This window comes from Denticeps clupeoides, chromosome 2 (assembly GCF_900700375.1).
Source record: "Denticeps clupeoides chromosome 2, fDenClu1.1, whole genome shotgun sequence".
NCBI lineage: Eukaryota > Metazoa > Chordata > Actinopteri > Clupeiformes > Denticipitidae > Denticeps > Denticeps clupeoides.
In genome coordinates this window covers 27608831-27628320 of record NC_041708.1, presented here as the reverse complement: position 1 = coordinate 27628320, position 19490 = coordinate 27608831, and the positions used below count along the sequence as shown (strand labels likewise).

General features: G+C 44.8%; 2 protein-coding genes across 3 annotated transcripts in view; both read left to right on the top strand.

Moving 5' to 3' along the window:
- Positions 1–1163: 1163 nt before the first annotated feature.
- Positions 1164–8451, top strand: top1mt (DNA topoisomerase I mitochondrial). Of its 2 annotated transcripts, none has more exons than XM_028965606.1 (14): positions 1164–1237; positions 3914–4029; positions 4105–4226; positions 4318–4440; positions 4522–4709; positions 4991–5135; positions 5598–5741; positions 5896–6078; positions 6211–6279; positions 6366–6480; positions 6612–6739; positions 6829–6923; positions 7012–7161; positions 8301–8451. In XM_028965606.1, the coding sequence occupies exons 3-14, from the start codon at positions 4161–4163 to the stop codon at positions 8401–8403; spliced, it is 1509 nt and encodes a 502-aa protein (XP_028821439.1). In that variant the 5' UTR covers positions 1164–1237; positions 3914–4029; positions 4105–4160; the 3' UTR covers positions 8404–8451. The 2 variants fall into 2 exon arrangements, with proteins under 2 accessions (XP_028821439.1, XP_028821438.1); XM_028965605.1 differs by lacking the exon at positions 1164–1237 and adding an exon at positions 1490–1651.
- A 6515-nt stretch (positions 8452–14966) lies between these two features.
- Positions 14967–19490, top strand: part of LOC114769886 (protein APCDD1-like) — a 6558-nt gene continuing 2034 nt past the window's right edge. Inside the window, exons 1-4 of the mRNA XM_028963219.1 lie at positions 14967–15435; positions 15527–15638; positions 17048–17567; positions 18955–19276. Coding sequence (XP_028819052.1) covers positions 15375–15435; positions 15527–15638; positions 17048–17567; positions 18955–19276 — 1015 coding nt within the window. The 5' untranslated portion in view covers positions 14967–15374. The remainder of the gene's footprint in view (positions 15436–15526; positions 15639–17047; positions 17568–18954; positions 19277–19490) is intronic.

The window sequence follows — 19490 nt, the reverse complement described above, 5'->3', positions numbered from 1 at the left end:
ACGGTAAGAAGAACTTCACTTCATTGATTGTAACATGGAAGCACGTTGTAAGTAAAATGCACCTCTGGTGCATTAGAGAGACAAAAAACACAATTTTCACAATAGGGGACTGAAGCTTCAGGGTCTTTCAAATGGACCGGTAGCATCATAATGGACACGTAATGTACACCGTGACACTGGACTACATTCTGCACTTCTCCACCTCTACAGCTGTAGGACTTTTTCTCTTATTGGACAAACCATCACAAACCCTGCACTGACACCATTTGCAGGCCCACTCTACCCTGGAAGGGGTTCCCTCTGTATCACTCCTTCCCAAGGTTTCTTCCTTTCTTTTTTCTCTTTCCTAGAGTTTTTCCTTGTGTGCAGAAGGGTCAAGTGTGGGGGGTGTCAACTGTAGGGCCTGTCAAAGCCCATTGAGACATACTGCATGTGATTTTGGGCTATTTAAGAAATACATGTTGTTGACCAGCTCTTATTGTACATGTCATTTCTTCTCCAGGCAAAACCAGCAGATGGCAGGAAAAGGCAAGTCTCTCCACCCACACTAAACTCGTAGCAGCTCTGCGTGGCTTTACAAGCAGGGACGATGACCAGTTCGACATGCGTTTGCACTCCCGCTGACATGTGGCCGTTGGTGTGCTGCTCTGCCTTGCAGGCCCGATCATTCCAAAGAGTCGACGGAGAGGAGCGACCGGCACAAGGTCCCCCGCTGTTCACGGCATCTGCTGGCAAGGTTGTGGTATTATGTGACGTGTTATGTGACTAGACGTGTGTTCACCGCAGTCTAAACGTACAAAGGACCAGCATAACTGGAGTGAGAAGAAGGGGAAGGAGAAGACCGCCAGACACCCTGACCTCCAAAAGAAGAGGTGAAATGATTCGTTTTCACCAACAGCATTTGGAGGAAAAACCAAATGCTGTTAACCTCAAAACTGCTCTTATTTCTCCTCAGCCATAAGGGAAGCACCGACACAAAAGACGCACACGAGTCGTCTGACGTTAAAAGCAGCATAAAGCAGGTGAAATCTGACCCCATTGTGGGCAGCACATGTGCACGCAGCCATTCGAACCGCGGCGTGTTGGAATCTTCTGGTCTCCAGGAGGAGGGGAAGGACGGCCACGGCGGCAGAACCGGGAGGGAGGGAGGAGGGGGCGCGGAGAAAAGGAAGAGCCGGAGAGGGGGAGACCACAAGCGGCCGAGTAAAGATGAGGAAGACGCCAGTAAGTGGAAATGGTGAGCGGCGTCGTTTATTACTATTATTTATTTATTTATTTATTTATTTTACAACGTTCTACATCAGTGCCACAAAGCCGAACACGCGTCTGAATTATAGTTTCATAAAGTCCTTTTTTTTTATGTTTTTTTTTTTTTTTTCCCCCGATGTAACTTTGTTACGGGACGTATTGCGCGCATCCGTTTTTCCAGAAGTGCGTGTGGACGCGGCGTCGGGGGCGCGCCTGGCGGCACCATTTGTTTCCGGGGGGAAGAAATTGACTGTAACACGATTACGGGCCGCGGCGGCGGCGGCGGCGGCGGGGGGATGAGCCGCTACCGGCGCGCCTTCGCCCGCGTCGCCTCCGCTTGCGTGAAGCCGAACCGAAGAGTCGCGGTTCAGGCTCGTAAGAGTGACGTTGTCAGAACCTCAAGGTCAGTTTCACGTCTGCTGGCGACAAAAAAAACAAGCTTTACATGTCGTCGGCGTCGGTACGAACCGGTGAAAACGAATCCTCGGGTTTGTCTCACACACACAACTCTGTAAACCAAATAAAATTATCGCCACTTTCCCTTTTTAATGTTCATTTGCGTTTTGCGCTCTCGGATACAACGTTACTGTTGGGTTCCCGCGGATCCTTAATAAGCCTTAAATGGAATTATCCAGAGCGACCTACAGTCAGTAGTTACAGGAACAGTCCCCCCCCCCACCCCCCCAGTTTTAGGGTTAAGTGTCTTGCTCAGGGACACAATGGAAGTAAGTGGGATTTGAACCTGGGTCTTCTGGTTCACATGTTGGGGGCAGTGGTGGCCTGGCGGTTGAGGAAGTGGCCGGTAATCAGAAGGTTGCCGTTTCGAATCCCGAGCCGCCAAGGTGCCACTGACCAAAGTACCATCCCCCTGGCTGCCCACTGCTCACTAAGGGTCATGGTTAAATGCAGAGGACACATTTCACTGTGTGCACCATGTGCTGTGTATCACAATGACAATCACTTCACTTTATTATTATTATTACCCACTTGGCTACTACCAAACCACGTAAGTACGGCATTAAACGTCATTAAAAACTACTAGTAATCTTTAAATAACTATTTGCGGAGTGATCTGACTGTATATCCGACATGCCTCACGTTAGGAGCTGTTGATCCAGGCAGGTTTTGCCGGTTCTGATTGGGCTTGAGTTTTCGCAGTAAATGGGCCATCAGCAGTGTTGCCAGATTCTAAATTGTATATCATTCCAGCAGCTTAAAATCATCACGTTTTGAGAAATTATTGTACACATGCGATCTCCATTTTGACGTTGCTCAATAAAACCTGCCGCAATAACACACATTATCATAGACTGTGTATATTATAGTTCGTAATGCAACTTTTACCTACACCGAACAGCCCAGAGTATCTTGCAACAGCGACAGAAAGCTTTACGGTTAGTGTTGGCTACAGGCCTTAACCACACGGTGAAGGTGGGGTCTTTATGCCATTCATTTTTCTAAGTCTGCCACGCAAATCCACACTTAAACCACTCATCGTTGTTTACTTTGTGCAACACTACATGTTGCATCGTGCATTGACTGGCTGTAAAGGCATGTGGGACGACAAGCCAGGATTTTTTGTGCATCCAGATGAAAACAGAGATCTGTACGTTGTAATGCTAATTAAATAATTTTCATAAAATAGAGAGGTGAAATTATCATACATTATGGCATTTTTGGAATTATTTATCGTAAAGAGGGTAAAATTATGGAACAAATACTATAATTATTGTCCATGTGGCAACACTGCTGATCCGCAAACACAAACTATGTCCTTTAGTCAATGGCTACTAATCAATACCTGGTTTACTTTGGAGTACTATAATTTCGACCAACTGACCTTTCTTGGTATGGCTGTAGTATCTTAGTCTCAGTGTGCTATACATGCAATAGGTGGGCAGACAAGTGACTAGTTAAAAACAGGGATGGATTACTGAACACGCCAACCAGGCGTGTAATACTGTGTAAATAGTATAATAGTTATTTTTAGGATCTTTTTAAATATTTTCCCAGTTTTTGTATGAAAATTTTTTTTTTTTTTTTGTGACCTAGCAATATGGCAGTGATTTTCAAATTTCGCAATGTGCACCAAATATTTGGCCCTCCAGGAGTCGCACTTATTACCTATATTAAAATATAAGAGCGTGGTTTATGTAGGACTGTATTTTATTCCCAGTATTACCATTTTTTAAAATTACTGATTAGTCAGCACACAGCCACTTTTACTATCATCCGTTTTACTTTGCCGTATTTAAGCAAACAGCGGCTGGGAATATTGACCGTTTTTGTATTTTTTTTTTCTAATGTTATACCACTAGAGGGAGCCTGAATACCACGCGTGTACCACAGTTTTAGAACTAAGGGCCGTTTTTACATAAGCGATGGTATTGGTTATTGTCACTAATCATTATGCGCATCAGTGGAGGATTGTTTCTTAATTGTGTGGTCAAAACATGACATTGAGTTACTAAACTGAAGTATTTTAGAAATTAGTGAAAGTGAAGTGATATGTTTTTCTCATTGTGACCAAATTACATGTTATTGATATAACTGTAATTTATGCTAACAAATAATTTTCATTACAATTTAAGAAATGTTGGATTAAGTACAATACAATTCTCTAAATTACTGTCTAATATACTGAATCATGAAAATGATTTATCAGGTGGGAAGAAGGGAAGTCCAGTGACGGACAGAAATGGACTACTCTTGAGCACAACGGCCCCCTCTTTCCACCAGAATACGAGCCGTTACCCAATAATGTTGTTTTCTATTACAGTGGTGAGTAAACTTGCGAAATCATGCATACATGCATGTGTCTAGTCAAGCTTTGAGAAATGAGATGCTTTCTTTCAGGGGAGGCTTTCAAGCTTGGCTTGGCTTCGGAGGAGATTGCGACTTTCTATGCTAAGATGCTGGATCATGAGTATACCACAAAAGAGGTCTTTCAGAAAAACTTCTTTAATGACTGGAGAGAGGTGACGCTTCACGGTTATTTAGCTGCATTTAAAACGTATGTTTACTCGCTAAATAAATAAATGTCTTTGGTTCTGTTGCATATCTGTTTAGGAAATGACCGAAGATGAGAGGAAGGTGATAAAAAAACTCTCAAAGTGTAATTTTAGCGAGCTTCATGCGTACTTTGTGAACAAGGCAGAAGAAAAGAAGAACATGACAAAAGAAGAGAAACAGGTAAATGTGTGCTGAATCTTCAAGTGACCATTTGTTAAGATGACTTAAAAAAAAAAAAAAAAAAAAAAACTGCGTTTTTAGGCTCTGAAGGAAGACAACGCCAAGCTCACTGAGCAGTACGGATTCTGTTTCTTGGATGGTCACCGGGAGAAGATCGGCAACTTCCGCGTGGAGCCGCCAGGCCTCTTTCGCGGCCGAGGGGAGCATCCCAAAATGGGCAAACTGAAGAAGAGGATCCAGCCAGAAGACATCACCATCAACTGCAGCAAGTGAGGGTTCATCCCACGCCACGCCCTAACAAAGAACTCCTCTTGGGACTGAAGAATGCGCGTCAATTATTTTCGTGGCGCCGATTATAAACCGGCGCTCATGTTTAAAATATACATGCGAGTACAGCAGCTTTTGGAAATCGCCCCAGGCACAGAAAATATTTTCAGCCGCAGAATTTGCATCATTTAACAGCACGCATACGAAAAGCACACCTCACAGGGTGTTTGGCATGACGAACACGCTGTAAAGATTAACATGCTACTGTCTCCTTTCACTTCAGAGGCTCACGGATCCCAGGGCCTCCCCAGGGCCACAAGTGGAGGAAAGTGCAGCATGACAACACGGTGACATGGCTCGCCTCCTGGGTGGAGAACATTCAGGGTCACCCTAAATACATAATGCTGAATCCCAGCTCCAAGCTGAAGGCAAGAAACGTCTCGCCCCATTTGGGTCTGTGTGGCAGTGCTAGAGATTTTAAGGTTGCGTGTCTTGTATACAGTATTTAAATTAGCTTAGCTCCATCGTTGCATAGATGTTCAAACATTTAATAATTGAAACCTTGGAAAGCATGACTACTGATGTTTTTTTTTTTCTCAATTTTACAACAAACCGAAAAAACAATATGCCCACCTCGATTTGATGTTTTGTAATCCGAAATATTTTTATTGATCAATGAAACAATGGTGTGAACAGTTACAGAACAGGCATATCATCCACATACACTCAACTGTTATTTAAAATTTTAAACAATCCCCCTCAAAAAAAGTGATTTGCCGTGTGTAATGTTTGAACCTGGTATTGAAAATGTGTGGTTTTTTTTTTTTTTTTTTTTTTTTTGGTGGTGAATTTGGAACTGATCATTTTTATTCTTTCACGTCTCTGTGCAGGGGGAAAAGGACTGGCAGAAATATGAAACGGCCCGAAACCTCAAGCTCCGCGTTGACTCGATCAGGAGACAGTACCAGTCGGACTGGAGCTCCCATGAGATGAGGAACAGGCAAAGAGGTGTTGCTCTCTACTTCATAGACAAGGTACATTTTTATTTTTTTCCTTCATCTACTGACTCACCCTATCGGTGTCACTGCCTCTGGCCGGTCTGAAATTGAGGTCTTTTATTTATTTATTTATTACTGTCCTCCTGTTAAAATTCCTATTTCCCTGACATTGTGTACGTGTGCCCCTCAGTTGGCCCTGCGAGCGGGGAATGAAAAGGAAGACGATACCGCAGACACCGTGGGCTGCTGCTCCCTGCGGGTGGAGCACATCACCCTGCACAAGGAGCTCGACGGCAAGGAGTGGGTGGTGGAGTTTGACTTCCTGGGGAAGGATTCCATCCGCTACTACAACAAAGTACCTGTGGAGAAGCGTGTTAGTAATTTTCAGAATTTTCCCTTCCATCACAAATATATTTATAACCGGCTCTCTCTCACTGCTTTTTTCTGATTGGCTGGAAGCTGTGCATCAAAAGCATGTAATGAAAATAATCTTTTTTCCTTTCAGGTTTTCAAAAACTTGAAACTCTTCATGGAAAACAAGGATCCTGATGATGATTTGTTTGATCGAATAAATGTGAGTATGGTTTAGTTTTAGGACATCGAATATAATAATGGTAACCATGTTTGACTTGGAATTTGTCATTTCTTTTTAAACACAAGACCACATACTTAAATAAAAACTTGAATGAGTCCATGGCTGGGCTGACCGCCAAGGTTTTCAGAACCTTCAATGCTTCCACCACTCTTCAGGACCAACTCAACATAATGACCAAAGGTTAGTTCGCACTTAGACCAGCTCTGACTCATCTCAGATGACAGTGTCTTATTGAGCAATACTATACATCACTGTGAATGATGTACTGCACTGTTTTCTGCTGAGGCTCTTAATTACTTCTCTGTCTGCAGAGGACATGACTGTGGAGGAGAAGATCTTGGCCTACAATAGAGCCAACAGGGCTGTGGCGATTCTCTGCAACCACCAGAGGGCAGCACCAAAGACCTTTGAGAAATCAATGCAGCTCCTGCAAGAGAAGGTGCTTCCACATGAGTGTTTACGAGTACCTTGTAGTTTGAGCTTAAATAGCAACCATGCTGGTACATAAGGAAGGGACTTTTCTTTCAGATTAAAAAGAAGAAAGAGCAAATAGAGTTGGCCAAAAGGGAGCTGAAAGAAGCTAAGAACGCACACAGAGAGCGCCCGTCTGACAAGTCCAAAAAGTTAATAACTTTTGATTCTTTTTAGCTTTAAATCCAAGGCTGGATCACATATCTGTGTCACTGTTTTGGCTCTCTTCTTTTTCCTCAGCCTGGTGGCGAAGAAGGAGAAGGTTCTGAAGAGGCTGCAGGAGCAGCTGAAGAAGCTCCAGCTGCAGATGACCGACAAGGAGGAAAACAAGGTCATTGCCTTGGGAACCTCCAAACTCAACTACCTCGATCCTCGGATCACTGTGGCCTGGTAATGAGAGACATTCTTTCTAGTTCACTTAATCCACCGATCACAGATCGAGCTTAATTATTTTGTAATAATTAATAAGACTTTTTTGCCTTAATTAATAAGCTAGACATGTAATTTATTTATTTTTTTTAGTCCTAGCATTTCCTGTTTCTCTCTCTGATTTAAAGAAACCTGTCAATCGGGGCTCAGGCTTAAAGCAGTCAAAACTGCTGCAGATCAGAAAACGAGCGCAGCACTGACAACGTGATGACATTTCCTAGCTGTAGCTCATCAACGCGCCTGCCTGCCACCGCGGGTGATCAGCCTGTCCAGAATCCTAGAAAGATAAATGTTTTCACTCAGTGTTTTGTCATCATGGTGCCATTTTGGCTGCAGATTGCACCCATGTTGTACTTACTGTTGTGTTTTTTTTTTTTGTTTTTTTTTTAATGTTATTTTAAAAAAATATACAGAATGCCACTGCTTTTGTCCCACTGTGCCAAATTATCCAGTAAAATGGTGTGCTTAACGAGAGAGAGACAGAGAGTGCTGGTGGGTTCCAGACAAATTAATGTTAAAAAAAAAAAATCTTAATGTTCACCTCTTTCTTCAGTACATTAATTGCCACTGCTGCTAAGGCCACTGTAGAATACTTCTAATGCTGCAAAAACATGACCTGCATAAAACAAGCAGTCGCAACAGCCAACCAAGAAAAAGCTATTCAGTGACATCATGTGGTGGTTCTCTCTACGGACGGAGAACAGCACAAGTGGTCCATGAATAATTTATGTTAACTTGTCATTTGAAAGCAGCACATTGCCAATATTGCTCTTTGCAGTATTTCTGCTGTATTCACCCTCCCTGCCACTGCACCCCGCATTGTCCACCAAAACCATATTTCACCCACAAAGTAGAATTCAGAACCACCCAGTTGAGCTGGAGATCGCCCAATCTGTCATCTGGACAGCATAGAAATTGTTAGGGAATATAATTTGATATTATCCTTTAATCATTTATATCTGTTTAACCAGATATCCCTTTTAACTCTAATTCTTTAACCAGCATATAATCATATTTCATATATGATTATATACTTCATTTAAAATGGCTATTTTTTGTTTAATTTGCATTTATTTACATTGCATTTTCTTCTGTGACAGGTGTAAAAAGCACAAGGTTCCAATTGAGAAGATCTACAACAAAACTCAGAGGGATAAGTTTGCGTGGGCCATTGATATGACTGATGAAGATTTTGAGTTCTAACAAAACCTGTAACGGGCACGCTGCTGGTGCCTTTATTTAGGTTTTTTTTTTTTTTTTTTGTTTTTTTTGTGCACATGATTTCTTCCTCTTCCTTTTTGATAATTGCAATGTTTGACTCTGCAATAATAATAATAATAATGTCTAATGTTTGTATTTAATTGTGATATCAAACACCTGAAAAACTAGCATAATAAACAGGCCTCTTCACACACGGTGACATCATCCACACGAGTCCATATATTACTGTTCATCATACATAATGCAGAACACGCCGCAGGCACTGGGAATGGGGCTGGATTTCTCTGGGATTAGGTCGCTTTTTTAGGGAGCTTGGTAAGGTTCGGCGTTCATTTCTGGGTAGTTGCATCTGGGAATGATAATGCTGTTTGGATGCAGTTCTGAAGAATCCTGCAAAGCCACAGCATCTTGGTGTCTCCATAGCTTGGGGATCGCAGTCAGCATTAGCAGATGCTCATGATCTGGCTTTTTTTTCCATCAGCATATTTTTATATGCTGATGGAAATTCTAATTATAACATGGCTTTTTGAATCTGTAGTCAATTTTGAAGTGGTCCTATCAAACTAATTTTTACATATGTGCCAAATGAGCTGTATTCACAGACATGACGTTATTTCATATCCTCAGACCTGAACTTACATCAGAAATCTGGTATTGGTACTGTAGTGAGGTTGAGGTGTGTTAATGTTCTGGTGTTTTTCATCCCCAAAATGCCCAATCATTTAGTTATGTAGTTGCCAACCTGCCACCAGAAGCAGTAAAAGCTGAAAAGGGGCGGGGGGAAATTATTGTGCACCAGTGCTTTGAATTCGGGAAGTTGTGTCTGCAAATTCTGGGCCTCCCCCCCTCCCAATATTCTGTTCAATTCATAAATATTTCCCCTTGCTTGAGTCTAAATGTTCTGCGGTTTGTGCTCTACACAGTGCCACATCAAAGCCTGGAGCTGCCTCATGAAGAGAAAGAAGGAAATCTGGGACAAAGTCTCCCACCCTGCGGTGTAATGGCACACATGTGGCAAGTAGCACTTAGTTCTTTAGCGACGCAGCATTTAAAAAATTTTTTTGCTAAAGTAACTGCCCTCAATCTGTAAACGCTGAGTTGTTTCGCCCTGCCCATTCATGGCCTATTAAGTTTTGCCAAAATGTCTGATCTTTACGGTGCTCCTTCGCACAAAAACGTTGCAGGCCATGGTGGCCTTTTCTGTTACTACCTAAGATCTGAGTTGCTTTGTGCTTATTCTCATGGGTCCAGATAAGCCGCTGGTCCGATCTTTGCGTTCCTGCTGTCTGTTAGGATGGCCTGATCCTAATCAGCAGTCTCGGCCGTGCCGCAGTCTTATTCTGGGATTTTACTCCGTGTTTGCCGATGGGATTAGCGCTGGGGTTATGCTGTTACGACAGGCTTAAGTGAATCGGGGGAAGCACGAAAATAAAATAACTAAAAATACATCACGAGATCATCTTTGCCTTGGATGCGTTTCAAGTCTAAGCGAACATGTTTGTCCAAGCAGGGAAACTGTAGAATGAACTTATAATAATAAAAAAAAAAGTTAGCGCTTCTTTTTTATTTTTTTTTATTACATTTTTTGCCCTCTAGCTTTGTATTTGAAGACATTCTTCACGTCTTGTTGTGAAGAAGGCAGCCAGAACTCGTTCTTTGATCCCTCTTACTACCACTGCTGATTTGCTCTCAGACCTGGTAGGGAACTTGGCTTTGCTATTGTGTGAAGCCTGATGCTGCAGGCCTTTTAACTCCTCTCCCACACATACGCTTGAAGACAGGCAAACAGGCATCTACTGACCGGTTGTACCAGGTAGAAATCAATGCGAAGTTCGTCACAAGCTGCCAGAGAAGTTTGGGTGCATTTGGCTGCAGTGCTGCAGTCAACACGAGGGATGGATCTTCGTGAGGTGCAATAAAAAAAAAAAAATTCCTCCATGATGCTGTGATCAGACGGTGAATTCTCATCATATTCCTGCTCATCAGCTAAGGGTGGAGTGAACCTGACAAAGATAAACTAACTTCCCTTTTTTGTTACTATGCAATTAAAAAGTAATTACAATTGCTTTACGTGAATCCTGAGGACTCATTTAACATTATGCTTTCGGCACATTCAAAGAAAACACTGAAAGTCCCAATCCCATTCCTACCAGCAGCCATTCAGTGACGCTCCTGTAGCATCTCAATCCTGGAAGATAACCCTGCCATGAGTTAAGAGGACAAACTGACCTCATCACAATAAGAATAGCAGCATTACATTCATTTGCACTGAGCTCATTCATTTATTAAGCTTTTTCCCCACCAGTCCCTCCACCGCCTATATGTTTTATGACCCCAAACTTTTTGTTTAAAGGTCAGCTGGACTGTTCTTCATGTTTCATCATAAAAACCTGAAACAAACGTTCCAAGTTGGTTCCCGAGCACTTCAGACAGCACCAAAGCCAGAGAATGACATTCCACTCTCGGTTCTGAGGCCCTGCTGATGTCTTCCACCGTAACATGTGTTCGCCACATTTCCAACAGACGTCTGAGCTGTTCTCAGTCTTGCCAGAGAGGGGAACATCAAGCTTGCCTCCTGTTTTCTGCTGTTGGCTGACTGAATAAACATTTCACGAACACAGAACTCTATTTCCCAACTGATCAATAAACCATTGATTCCACTCTCAGAAACATGCAATAATGCCAAACAACTTACTACACCGGTTAATACACACTAATAATATAAAACCCACCACTTATCAAGGGCTCAAAAGTCAAACCTGGATAAAACAGGACAGTTAAGTCCAAAGCAGTGAGTTTGGTGAGATTTGGCTGAGATGATCATCTAATCAGCAGTGCAGCAGCAGTGTGCCGAAGGCGAGTTCGGGTTCAGCAAATAGCGAACGGGGACCGACTGCCAAAGACACAGAAAGCACTTTCAGTTTTCTTATGTGCTGTATACATGTATTTTTGGTGGAAACCACAGCCTTTATGTGGTTTCGATGGCCCATGCTAAACTGGCCTCCTTTGATACATTCATTACATTCGCTCACAGTTTGTGTCAGCACCTTGTTCTTTATAGCCAGGCGAGCCCATAACTCCTGACCGCTGCATATTTCACGATGCTGCTGATGTGTACCCGCAGTATTTATTGAAATACAAGCAGATTACCCTGGACAGGTATGCTTTGTAGTGTCAGGATTATGAATGTTTGAAACCCCCTCCCCTTTTCTACCGGTATTAAGTTGGCCATATTTTCTAAAGTTTTCTCTGCAAAGCAATCCCTCACGTGACGCCATTTAAAGTCTCCTTAATGGAATCCCAATTGTCCTTTTTCTTCCGAAAGGCTCCATGTGAGGTGGAGGTCAGACTTAGTCCTCTCAGTGTGACGGGGGGGGGGGTGACCCCTGACTCAAGCTTTCTGTCGCCCGGCGGTGACAAAGGGCGGCAAAATTCCAGGCCTCTAGTGAGTGTTCCAGACTTGTACTATTCACAGGAGGAGTGCTGGCTGCTCTTTTCATCTCCTTTTCTTCTATTTTCATCAGTACCTTTGTGGTCATTTTTTTTTTCTCCACCCTGCTTCTTCACTTAATGAAATCTGAGAGTTTAAATAACTCAGATATTGAGCCAGTGGCTGTTGCAAAGTGCACGAATTGAAGGCTGCGTGATGTAAATATTTAGAGGGAGACATTGCAGAGAACCTTCACTGATGCCTGTTTAAATATCAAATTCATTAACGTTCTGATCTCCTCTCCACCAAACCAAGAACACTGGCCAGATTCACCGTCAGCACATATCGCCGCCCAACCCCCTTGTCCAAAGCAGCACTTTACGCACTCTGGTGTTTATTCCTGCCCTCTCCCCAAACAACACTTTCCCTCTTCAGTCACTCTTCAAAGGGGGACCTCGCCGGCCCAGCGGGTTCTCCATTCAGAATCACGAAATGCCCTCGGCGAGTATATATTTTCGGGACGGGGGGGGGGGGCGGCTGGTCAAATATGTAGAGGCTCCCTGGTGGCTTGGCAGGAGAGCAGACGCCCAGAGAGCACACACACACACACACACACACACACACACACACGAAGCCATCTCTGAGCCCCGACCACCGCCAACACCACGGCCTCCACAAACCGGCCCAGCAAGGTCCCAGCTTGACCTCTGCACCGCTGTTCCGACCTATGGAGCCAGGCCGCATGCATTATCAGTCGTGGTATCTCTGCTGCCCTAATTTGCCGTCTTGCTTCAGACTCCGGCGCAGTCACTGTCAAGAAGCGCGCTCCGTGCAGCGGATAAATGATTTCATTTGTAACACCGGGTGCAGATAATATACCGAGCCGCAGATTCTCCCTCCCATTTCAGGCGGCGGGTGTCGGATGATATCCGGACCGACATCGCTGCAAAAGTTATGAATCTGCCGCAGACTGATGTGAGTTACAGCCGGGCGCTGATAGATATTCTCTTCACACTCGAACCGTGAGTCATATTTATATTTCGCGCAAATAACTTCTGATCCTTTGGGTTTGTTTGAGAGGAGGAGGAAAATGCAAGCGGAGAGCGGCACATTATGAAATTTTCCAATTATGGAATTCTCCACTTTCTGTGGATTCAGTGGGTATGAATAATGGAGAAGAATATCGCATTAAACATGCAAGTAAGCAACTGAATTATGCATGGGGGGGGGGCTACAAAATATATTGGACACTTTTCGCTTTTTATTGATACAGCCTGCGATCCGAATCGATTGTTATTCTGGCCACTGTCACATTGTTCTGCACTTTTATGTTGGGTGAGATTTAGAGCAAATCTGAGATTTAAAGCAAATGAACTTCAATCCATCCGTATTTACCCTCTTTATTATGTATATAAAAAGGGGCCGAAGCCTATTGCTGGGCTGGGAATCTGTCTGCAGGCCCGAGGCCATTCTGCGTTCTCTGACTGAAGAAAAGCTCAACGCCGCCCCAGCTTCTCAGGATGGAAGGCAGGTCCTGCTGCCACCACCCACCACCCCCTTCCGCACTCTGGCAAGAGCTTCATCTCCCCTCCTCACGCGCTCCACAAGACTAGTTGGCCTTAACGAGCGGCCGGGATATCCCAGTTACATCAGTTTTAATTTCGTATTCATGCAGCAGCCTGATTGTGCATGGACACCGTGACTTCATTTCTGCAAGTTTAATACTCCATAAAAAGTTGATTTCTCTACAGTCTTGCCAGACTTCTATATTTTAGGGGGCAGAAATGTTTCATGTTCAGGCATACGCACACCCAGGATTCAGTACTGCAGGCCTCACAGACCTCAAAAAACAACACTGCCCCCCCCCCCAAAAGAAAAACTACAAGTCATATTTGTATTGTTGTTGCATGCAGATTACTGCTGAGGTGTAAGAATCGGTATCCACGGTCTGTGAAAATGAAGCAAAATACCTCTAGCAAACATCAGAGTAAAATATAGCTGCCAACTCATTGTTGGAATTAAAAAAAATGTATTGCTCTACATGGTGGGCCATTTATATGGATACACCTTAATAAAATGGGAATGGTTGGAGATATTAACGTCCTGTTTTGTGGCACATTAGTATATGTGAGGGGGCAAACTTTTCAAGATGGGGGGTGACTATAGTGGCCATTTTGAAGTCGGCCATTGGATCCAACTTTTGTTTTTTCAATAGGAAGAGGGTCATGTGACACATCAAATTTATTGGTAATTTCACAAGAAAAACAATGGTGTGCTTTTAACGTAACTTTATTCTTTCATGAGTTATTTACAAGTTTCTGACCAACCATTCCCATTTTATTAAGGTGTATCCATATAAACTGCCCACCCTATATATTCATGTTGTATTTAAAATATCTATATTGAGTTACTACGTACTACAGTAACTTTTAGTTATTTTAAACCTTTATCTGTGCATTATATATAAGAAATTAGAAAAATATGTGGTTCATTGGTAATGTCATGGTAGGTGTGTTTTTTTTTTTTTTTTTTTTTTCCCCACCTAATCCGCCCTCCACGCCTGACGTCCCAGGCGGTAACGTCACTCTGTACAAAGTTGCGCTAGATCCACAGCACTACAATACTACAGTACTAGATAGCACTACGGTACTTCAATACTACAGTATTACAATACTTCAGTACTTCAGTACTAGAGCACTACAGGGGCAGTGGTGGCCTAGCGGTTAAGGAAGGGGCCTCGTAATCAGAAGGTTGCCGGTTCGAATCCTGAGCCGCAGAGGTGCCACTGAGCAAAGTGCCGTCCCCACACGCTGCTCTCCGGGCGCCTGTCATGGCTGCCCACTACTCACTCAGGGTGATGGTTAAAAGCAGAGGACACATTTCCTTGTGTGCATCGTGTGCTGTGCTGCTGTGTATCACAAGTGACAATCACTTCACTTTATCTTTTTAGTACTACAGCACTACAGTCCTATAATACTACAGTGTCATATCTTAACAGCTTCTCTTTCTTTCTGAAATTTGAAAAATATGCGGTTCATTGGTAATGTCGTGGTTGGTATGTGTAAAGGTCACCTAATCCGCCCTCCACGCCTGACGTCCCAGGCGGTGACGTCACTCCGTACAAAGTTGCGCTCCCGCGTCTGCGGGCGTGCGTGTAGTGGATGGAGATGCGTGATGCGGAGTTCACGTCGTGACAGCGTCCCTCCGTCCCTCCTCCCCTCCGGTGCGCGTTATAAAGGAGCGCGGCGGCGGCGGCGGCGGCGGCGAAACACCGAAGAGACGGAGACCAGTGGTCGCGTCGAGCCCTCTGATCAGAAAACGGAAACTTTACTTTTTATTTTTTTATGAAACCCCCCAAAACCCGGTCAAGTGGGGAGAAATGCGTTTACGCGCGACAGTAATCTTCAGGATCCATTAAAGGAGGTTTTCGCGTTCAGAGAATACAGCGCAATGACTGGAGTTACTTGCGAAGTGTGAAGGAAATAAAGCGTTTTTTCCCCGGACTGACCTTGGAGTGATAAAGATGATGATTATATATCTACTCGTAGCGCTGAGCGTCCCGCTGGCGGCTCCGTTTAACGCCGGTAAGTGATCGTGCTTCTAAATGCTCCGCGTTTTGATTAACTTTTGGACAGAAAGTATGAACGGATTTGAGGACTTGCTCTCTCCGTGCAGGCTCCGCTGCAGGATCATCGCAGTGTCACCGCATGTTGAAGCTCCTCCACGGTGGCGCTCAGGTCACAGTTCACATGCCACCCAACGTCGCTGGACGCTGGGTGTCCACCAGGTAACACTACAGTACTACAGCAATATAGTACTGGAGTACTGCATTACTACAGTACTAGAGCACTACAGTACTATAGTTCTACAATATTACACTATACAGTACGACAATACTGCAGTACTAGAGCACCAGTGTGCTACAATACTACAGTGATACAGTACTAGAAAACTGCAGTACTACAATACTACAGCAATGTAGTACTGGAGTACTGCATCACTACAGTACTAGAGCACTAGAACACTACAGTACTATAGTTCTACAATATTACACTATACAGTACTACAATACTACAGCAATATAGTACTGGAGTACTGCATTACTACAGTACTAGAGCACTAGAACACTACAGTACTATAGTTCTACAATATTACACTATACAGTACGACAATACTGCAGTACTAGAGCATCAGTGTGCTACAATACTACAGTGATACAGTACTAGAAAACTGCAGTACTACAATACTACAGCAATGTAGTACTGGAGTACTGCATTACTACAGTACTAGAGCACTAGAACACTACAGTACTATAGTTCTACAATATTACACTATACAGTACGACAATACTGCAGTACTAGAGCACCAGTGTGCTACAATACTACAGTGATACAGTACTAGAAAACTGCAGTACTACAATACTACAGCAATGTAGTACTGGAGTACTGCATTACTACAGTACTAGAGCACTAGAACACTACAGTACTATAATTCTACAATATTACACTATACAGTACTACAATACTGCAGTACTAGAGCACCAGTGTACTACAATACTACAGTGATACAGTACTAGAAAACTGCAGTACTACAATACTACAGCAATGTAGTACTGGAGTACTGCATTACTACAGTACTAGAGCACTACAGTACTATAGTTCTACAATACTACAGCAATACAGTACTACAATACTGCAGTACTAGAGCAACAGAGTACTAGAATACTACAATACTACAGTGATACAGTACTAGAAAACTGCAGTACTACAATACTACAGCAATATAGTACTGGAGTACTGCATTACTACAGTACTAGAGCACTACAGTATTATGGCACTACAAGACTACAGCACTACGATACTACAGAACGCTTAAAATAATTTCACTCCCTCCTCCTCCTACTACTGCGACTACTACTACTATCAACTCATAGTTACTCCACACACACACACACACACACACACACACACACACACACACACATATATAGATATAGTCTGGCCACTTAAATACACCGAGCAAATTGTAGGATGTCCCTTAAAAAGCATTAAACAAAGAATACTATTTGTCTGCACTATTGATTCGATGCTAACTGCACTTCATTGGTTTGCTACCTGTATTCATGGCAATGACAGTAATGTTGAGTCTTAACGAGTTTTATGACTCTATCGCGCTCTCTGTTTCATGTTCCGGTAGCTGTGAGGTCAGGCCCGGCCCGGAATTCCTCACCAGGTCCTACCAATTCTACCACAACCACTCATTCAGCGCGCTCCAGTTCTATTACCAGGACAACCACTGCACCAAGCCGGCGTACTCCCTACTCGTCCAGGGCGGCGTGCACCTGCGCCAAACCTCCTGGGTCGTCCGCGGGGGGACGGAGGCGGAATACCAGCTGCACAGCGTCCTGCTGGTGTGTCACAGCGCCAGCGCGGCCAGGAACCTCGCCGGCCGCCTCGGCCGCGGCTGCGGGCCGGCCGGGGCGCCGGAGCCCGGCGTGAGCTACGAGCTGTGGAGCGGGGACCAGGGGCGCGGCTGCACCCGCGCGCTGGACTTCACCATGCAGGAGCTGTTGCTTCTGCGAGTGGAGGGGCGCCATCGCCATGGAGACCCTGGCAGCCACACAAAGGAGCTCTTCCTGGGGGACGTTCACACAGAGCGCGCCCAGAGGAGGCTTCACAGGCCTGCCAGCTACCAGCCACCTCTGCAGAGCGCCAAGGTCAGCAGATCAGGCTCGTGGGGTTTAAAGGCTACGTTTGTTCTAGATAAGGAAGGCACCCCTCAAAAAGTACTTTTCATTGATCGACTGAAGACACACGTGGCCAAATCAACGGAACAGCGTTCGCAGAAGTTAGCCGCGATGAATTTTGATGGTCAGTGTTGTAAACCTGGAAGTCTGAGCCTAAAGGTCTTGGCTACGATGCTTTAATTTGTTTCAGTTCGCGTGGCACGTGGAGGAAGAGTCTTCTTTTCCACCAATTAGCCCCCCGTAACGAGAGCTCGTGCCGCGCCCCTTCCAGCCGCGCGCTCGTCCGCGGTTTACGGTAACGGTTTTGGTAGTTGGGGAGCGTGCCCGCAGCACTGATCCGCCGATATCCTCGCCACTCTTCAAAGGGAATGGCAAATGGCGCGGCTGAATCGCAGCTTGGATTCTGTGCATGCCTCGGGCTCCATCAGAGGGCTCGGTTAAATCCGCAGCCAGACCGGAGAGCTGCAAGACGGCCTTTTCTGAAGGGTTTCTTTTTTTTTTTTTTTTTTTGCTCTTCGCGCCTTTCATGTGTTCTCGCGCTCCTCATCCATGTGTTTGCAGGCAGTCATTTTGATGCCCATAATAAAACAAAAAAAACCAACAAAAAAAACACAGCTACATGAAATATGTAATGCCATGGTAATGAGTTCGAGCGCAGACTGAATTATTTATGATGTGTGACTCAAGCAAGCAATGGCAAATCACGGCCTGTCAACAGCTCCCTATTAATTTCTTTTTCCTCGCTGCCAATTACACTGAAATGTGTGTGTGTGTGTGTGTGTGTGTGTGTGTGTGTGTACCTTTCCCACCCATCCTTACCAGGACGGGATTGATTACCCGTGCATTAAACTCAGCTCTCAGCTTTTAATTAAATTTGAAAGAGTTAATGAAGAAGCGGTTTTAACAATGAAACGCATTCTGGCGTTTTCCAGGGCCGTTACTTGCTTGATTCGCTTAAGTTGTTGGTCTTAAATGGAAGAGCCATTCGTCGTCGGGTCAGAACCTTCCCAGCATTAACAGCTCGGCGCCGGGGTCGGTCAAGCCGTCGATTACAACAGTTCTGTCCTTTCCTTTCCTTAAGTGTCTTTCGTGGGGTTTGGTAATTGCAGCGGAGCCGCGTTACCAAATTCACAACGCCGTTGAACAGGTATTGAGTCATTTCAGAGGGGATAACGTTGTCCTTCGAGAAATAAGGTGCCCGAGAGTGGCTTTAACCTGATGAAAGACTCCTGTATTGATTGCTGCGCTCCGCTTAACTCCCAACAAATTAAAGTCCTCCCTTTTAAGTCCGCGTTTGAAGCGCCTACCCCCGTACCTGCCAGCCGAGCTTAACCGCCCCCCCCCCCCCTCTCCCCAGAGTCACGACGCCGCCTGCGCTGCCTGCCGAATCATCTCGCAGTCAGACCTGCTCCACCCCCCCGTCCTGCTGTCCAGCGCCGACCTTCCCGTACGCGCGCAGGGCCACTGGGTGAGTCAGCGCTGCGAGGTCCGGCCCGGCGTCCTCTTCCTCACGCGCCACTTCGTCTTCCACGACGACAACTACACCTGGGAGGGCCACTATCGCCATTACGCCGACCCGGTCTGCAGGCACCCCACCTTCAGCATTCACGCTAAAGGCCACTACAGGCAAGGGCCGCCCTCCTCCAGGGTGATGGGCGGAACCGACTTTGTCTTCACGGGTAAGGAGTCACTTGTTCCTAATAAAGGAATCACGGCTGCCCATTCCACACTGCGACTGGCATCTCAACAAGTTCCCCGTCATGCACTTCTCAATATACCAGTATTACAGTTTTGTTTGTGTGAACATTTCATTTGAAAGGGATTTGGCCCAGCATAGCTCAACCGCAAGAGCATTATTACAGATAAACCACACTCCCCGTCTCGTATGGACGC

What these genes read in the sequence shown, in the direction of transcription:
- top1mt (XM_028965605.1), top strand. Translation starts at nt 1,545, where the DNA reads ATGAGCCGCTACCGGCGCGCCTTCGCCCGCGTCGCCTCCGCTTGCGTG. An exon ending in TGCAGCTCCTGCAAGAGAAG is followed by an intron (nt 6,740 to 6,828) that starts GTGCTTCCACAT and finishes CTTTTCTTTCAG; the next exon opens with ATTAAAAAGAAGAAAGAGCA. An exon ending in CCTCGGATCACTGTGGCCTG is followed by an intron (nt 7,162 to 8,300) that starts GTAATGAGAGAC and finishes CTTCTGTGACAG; the next exon opens with GTGTAAAAAGCACAAGGTTC.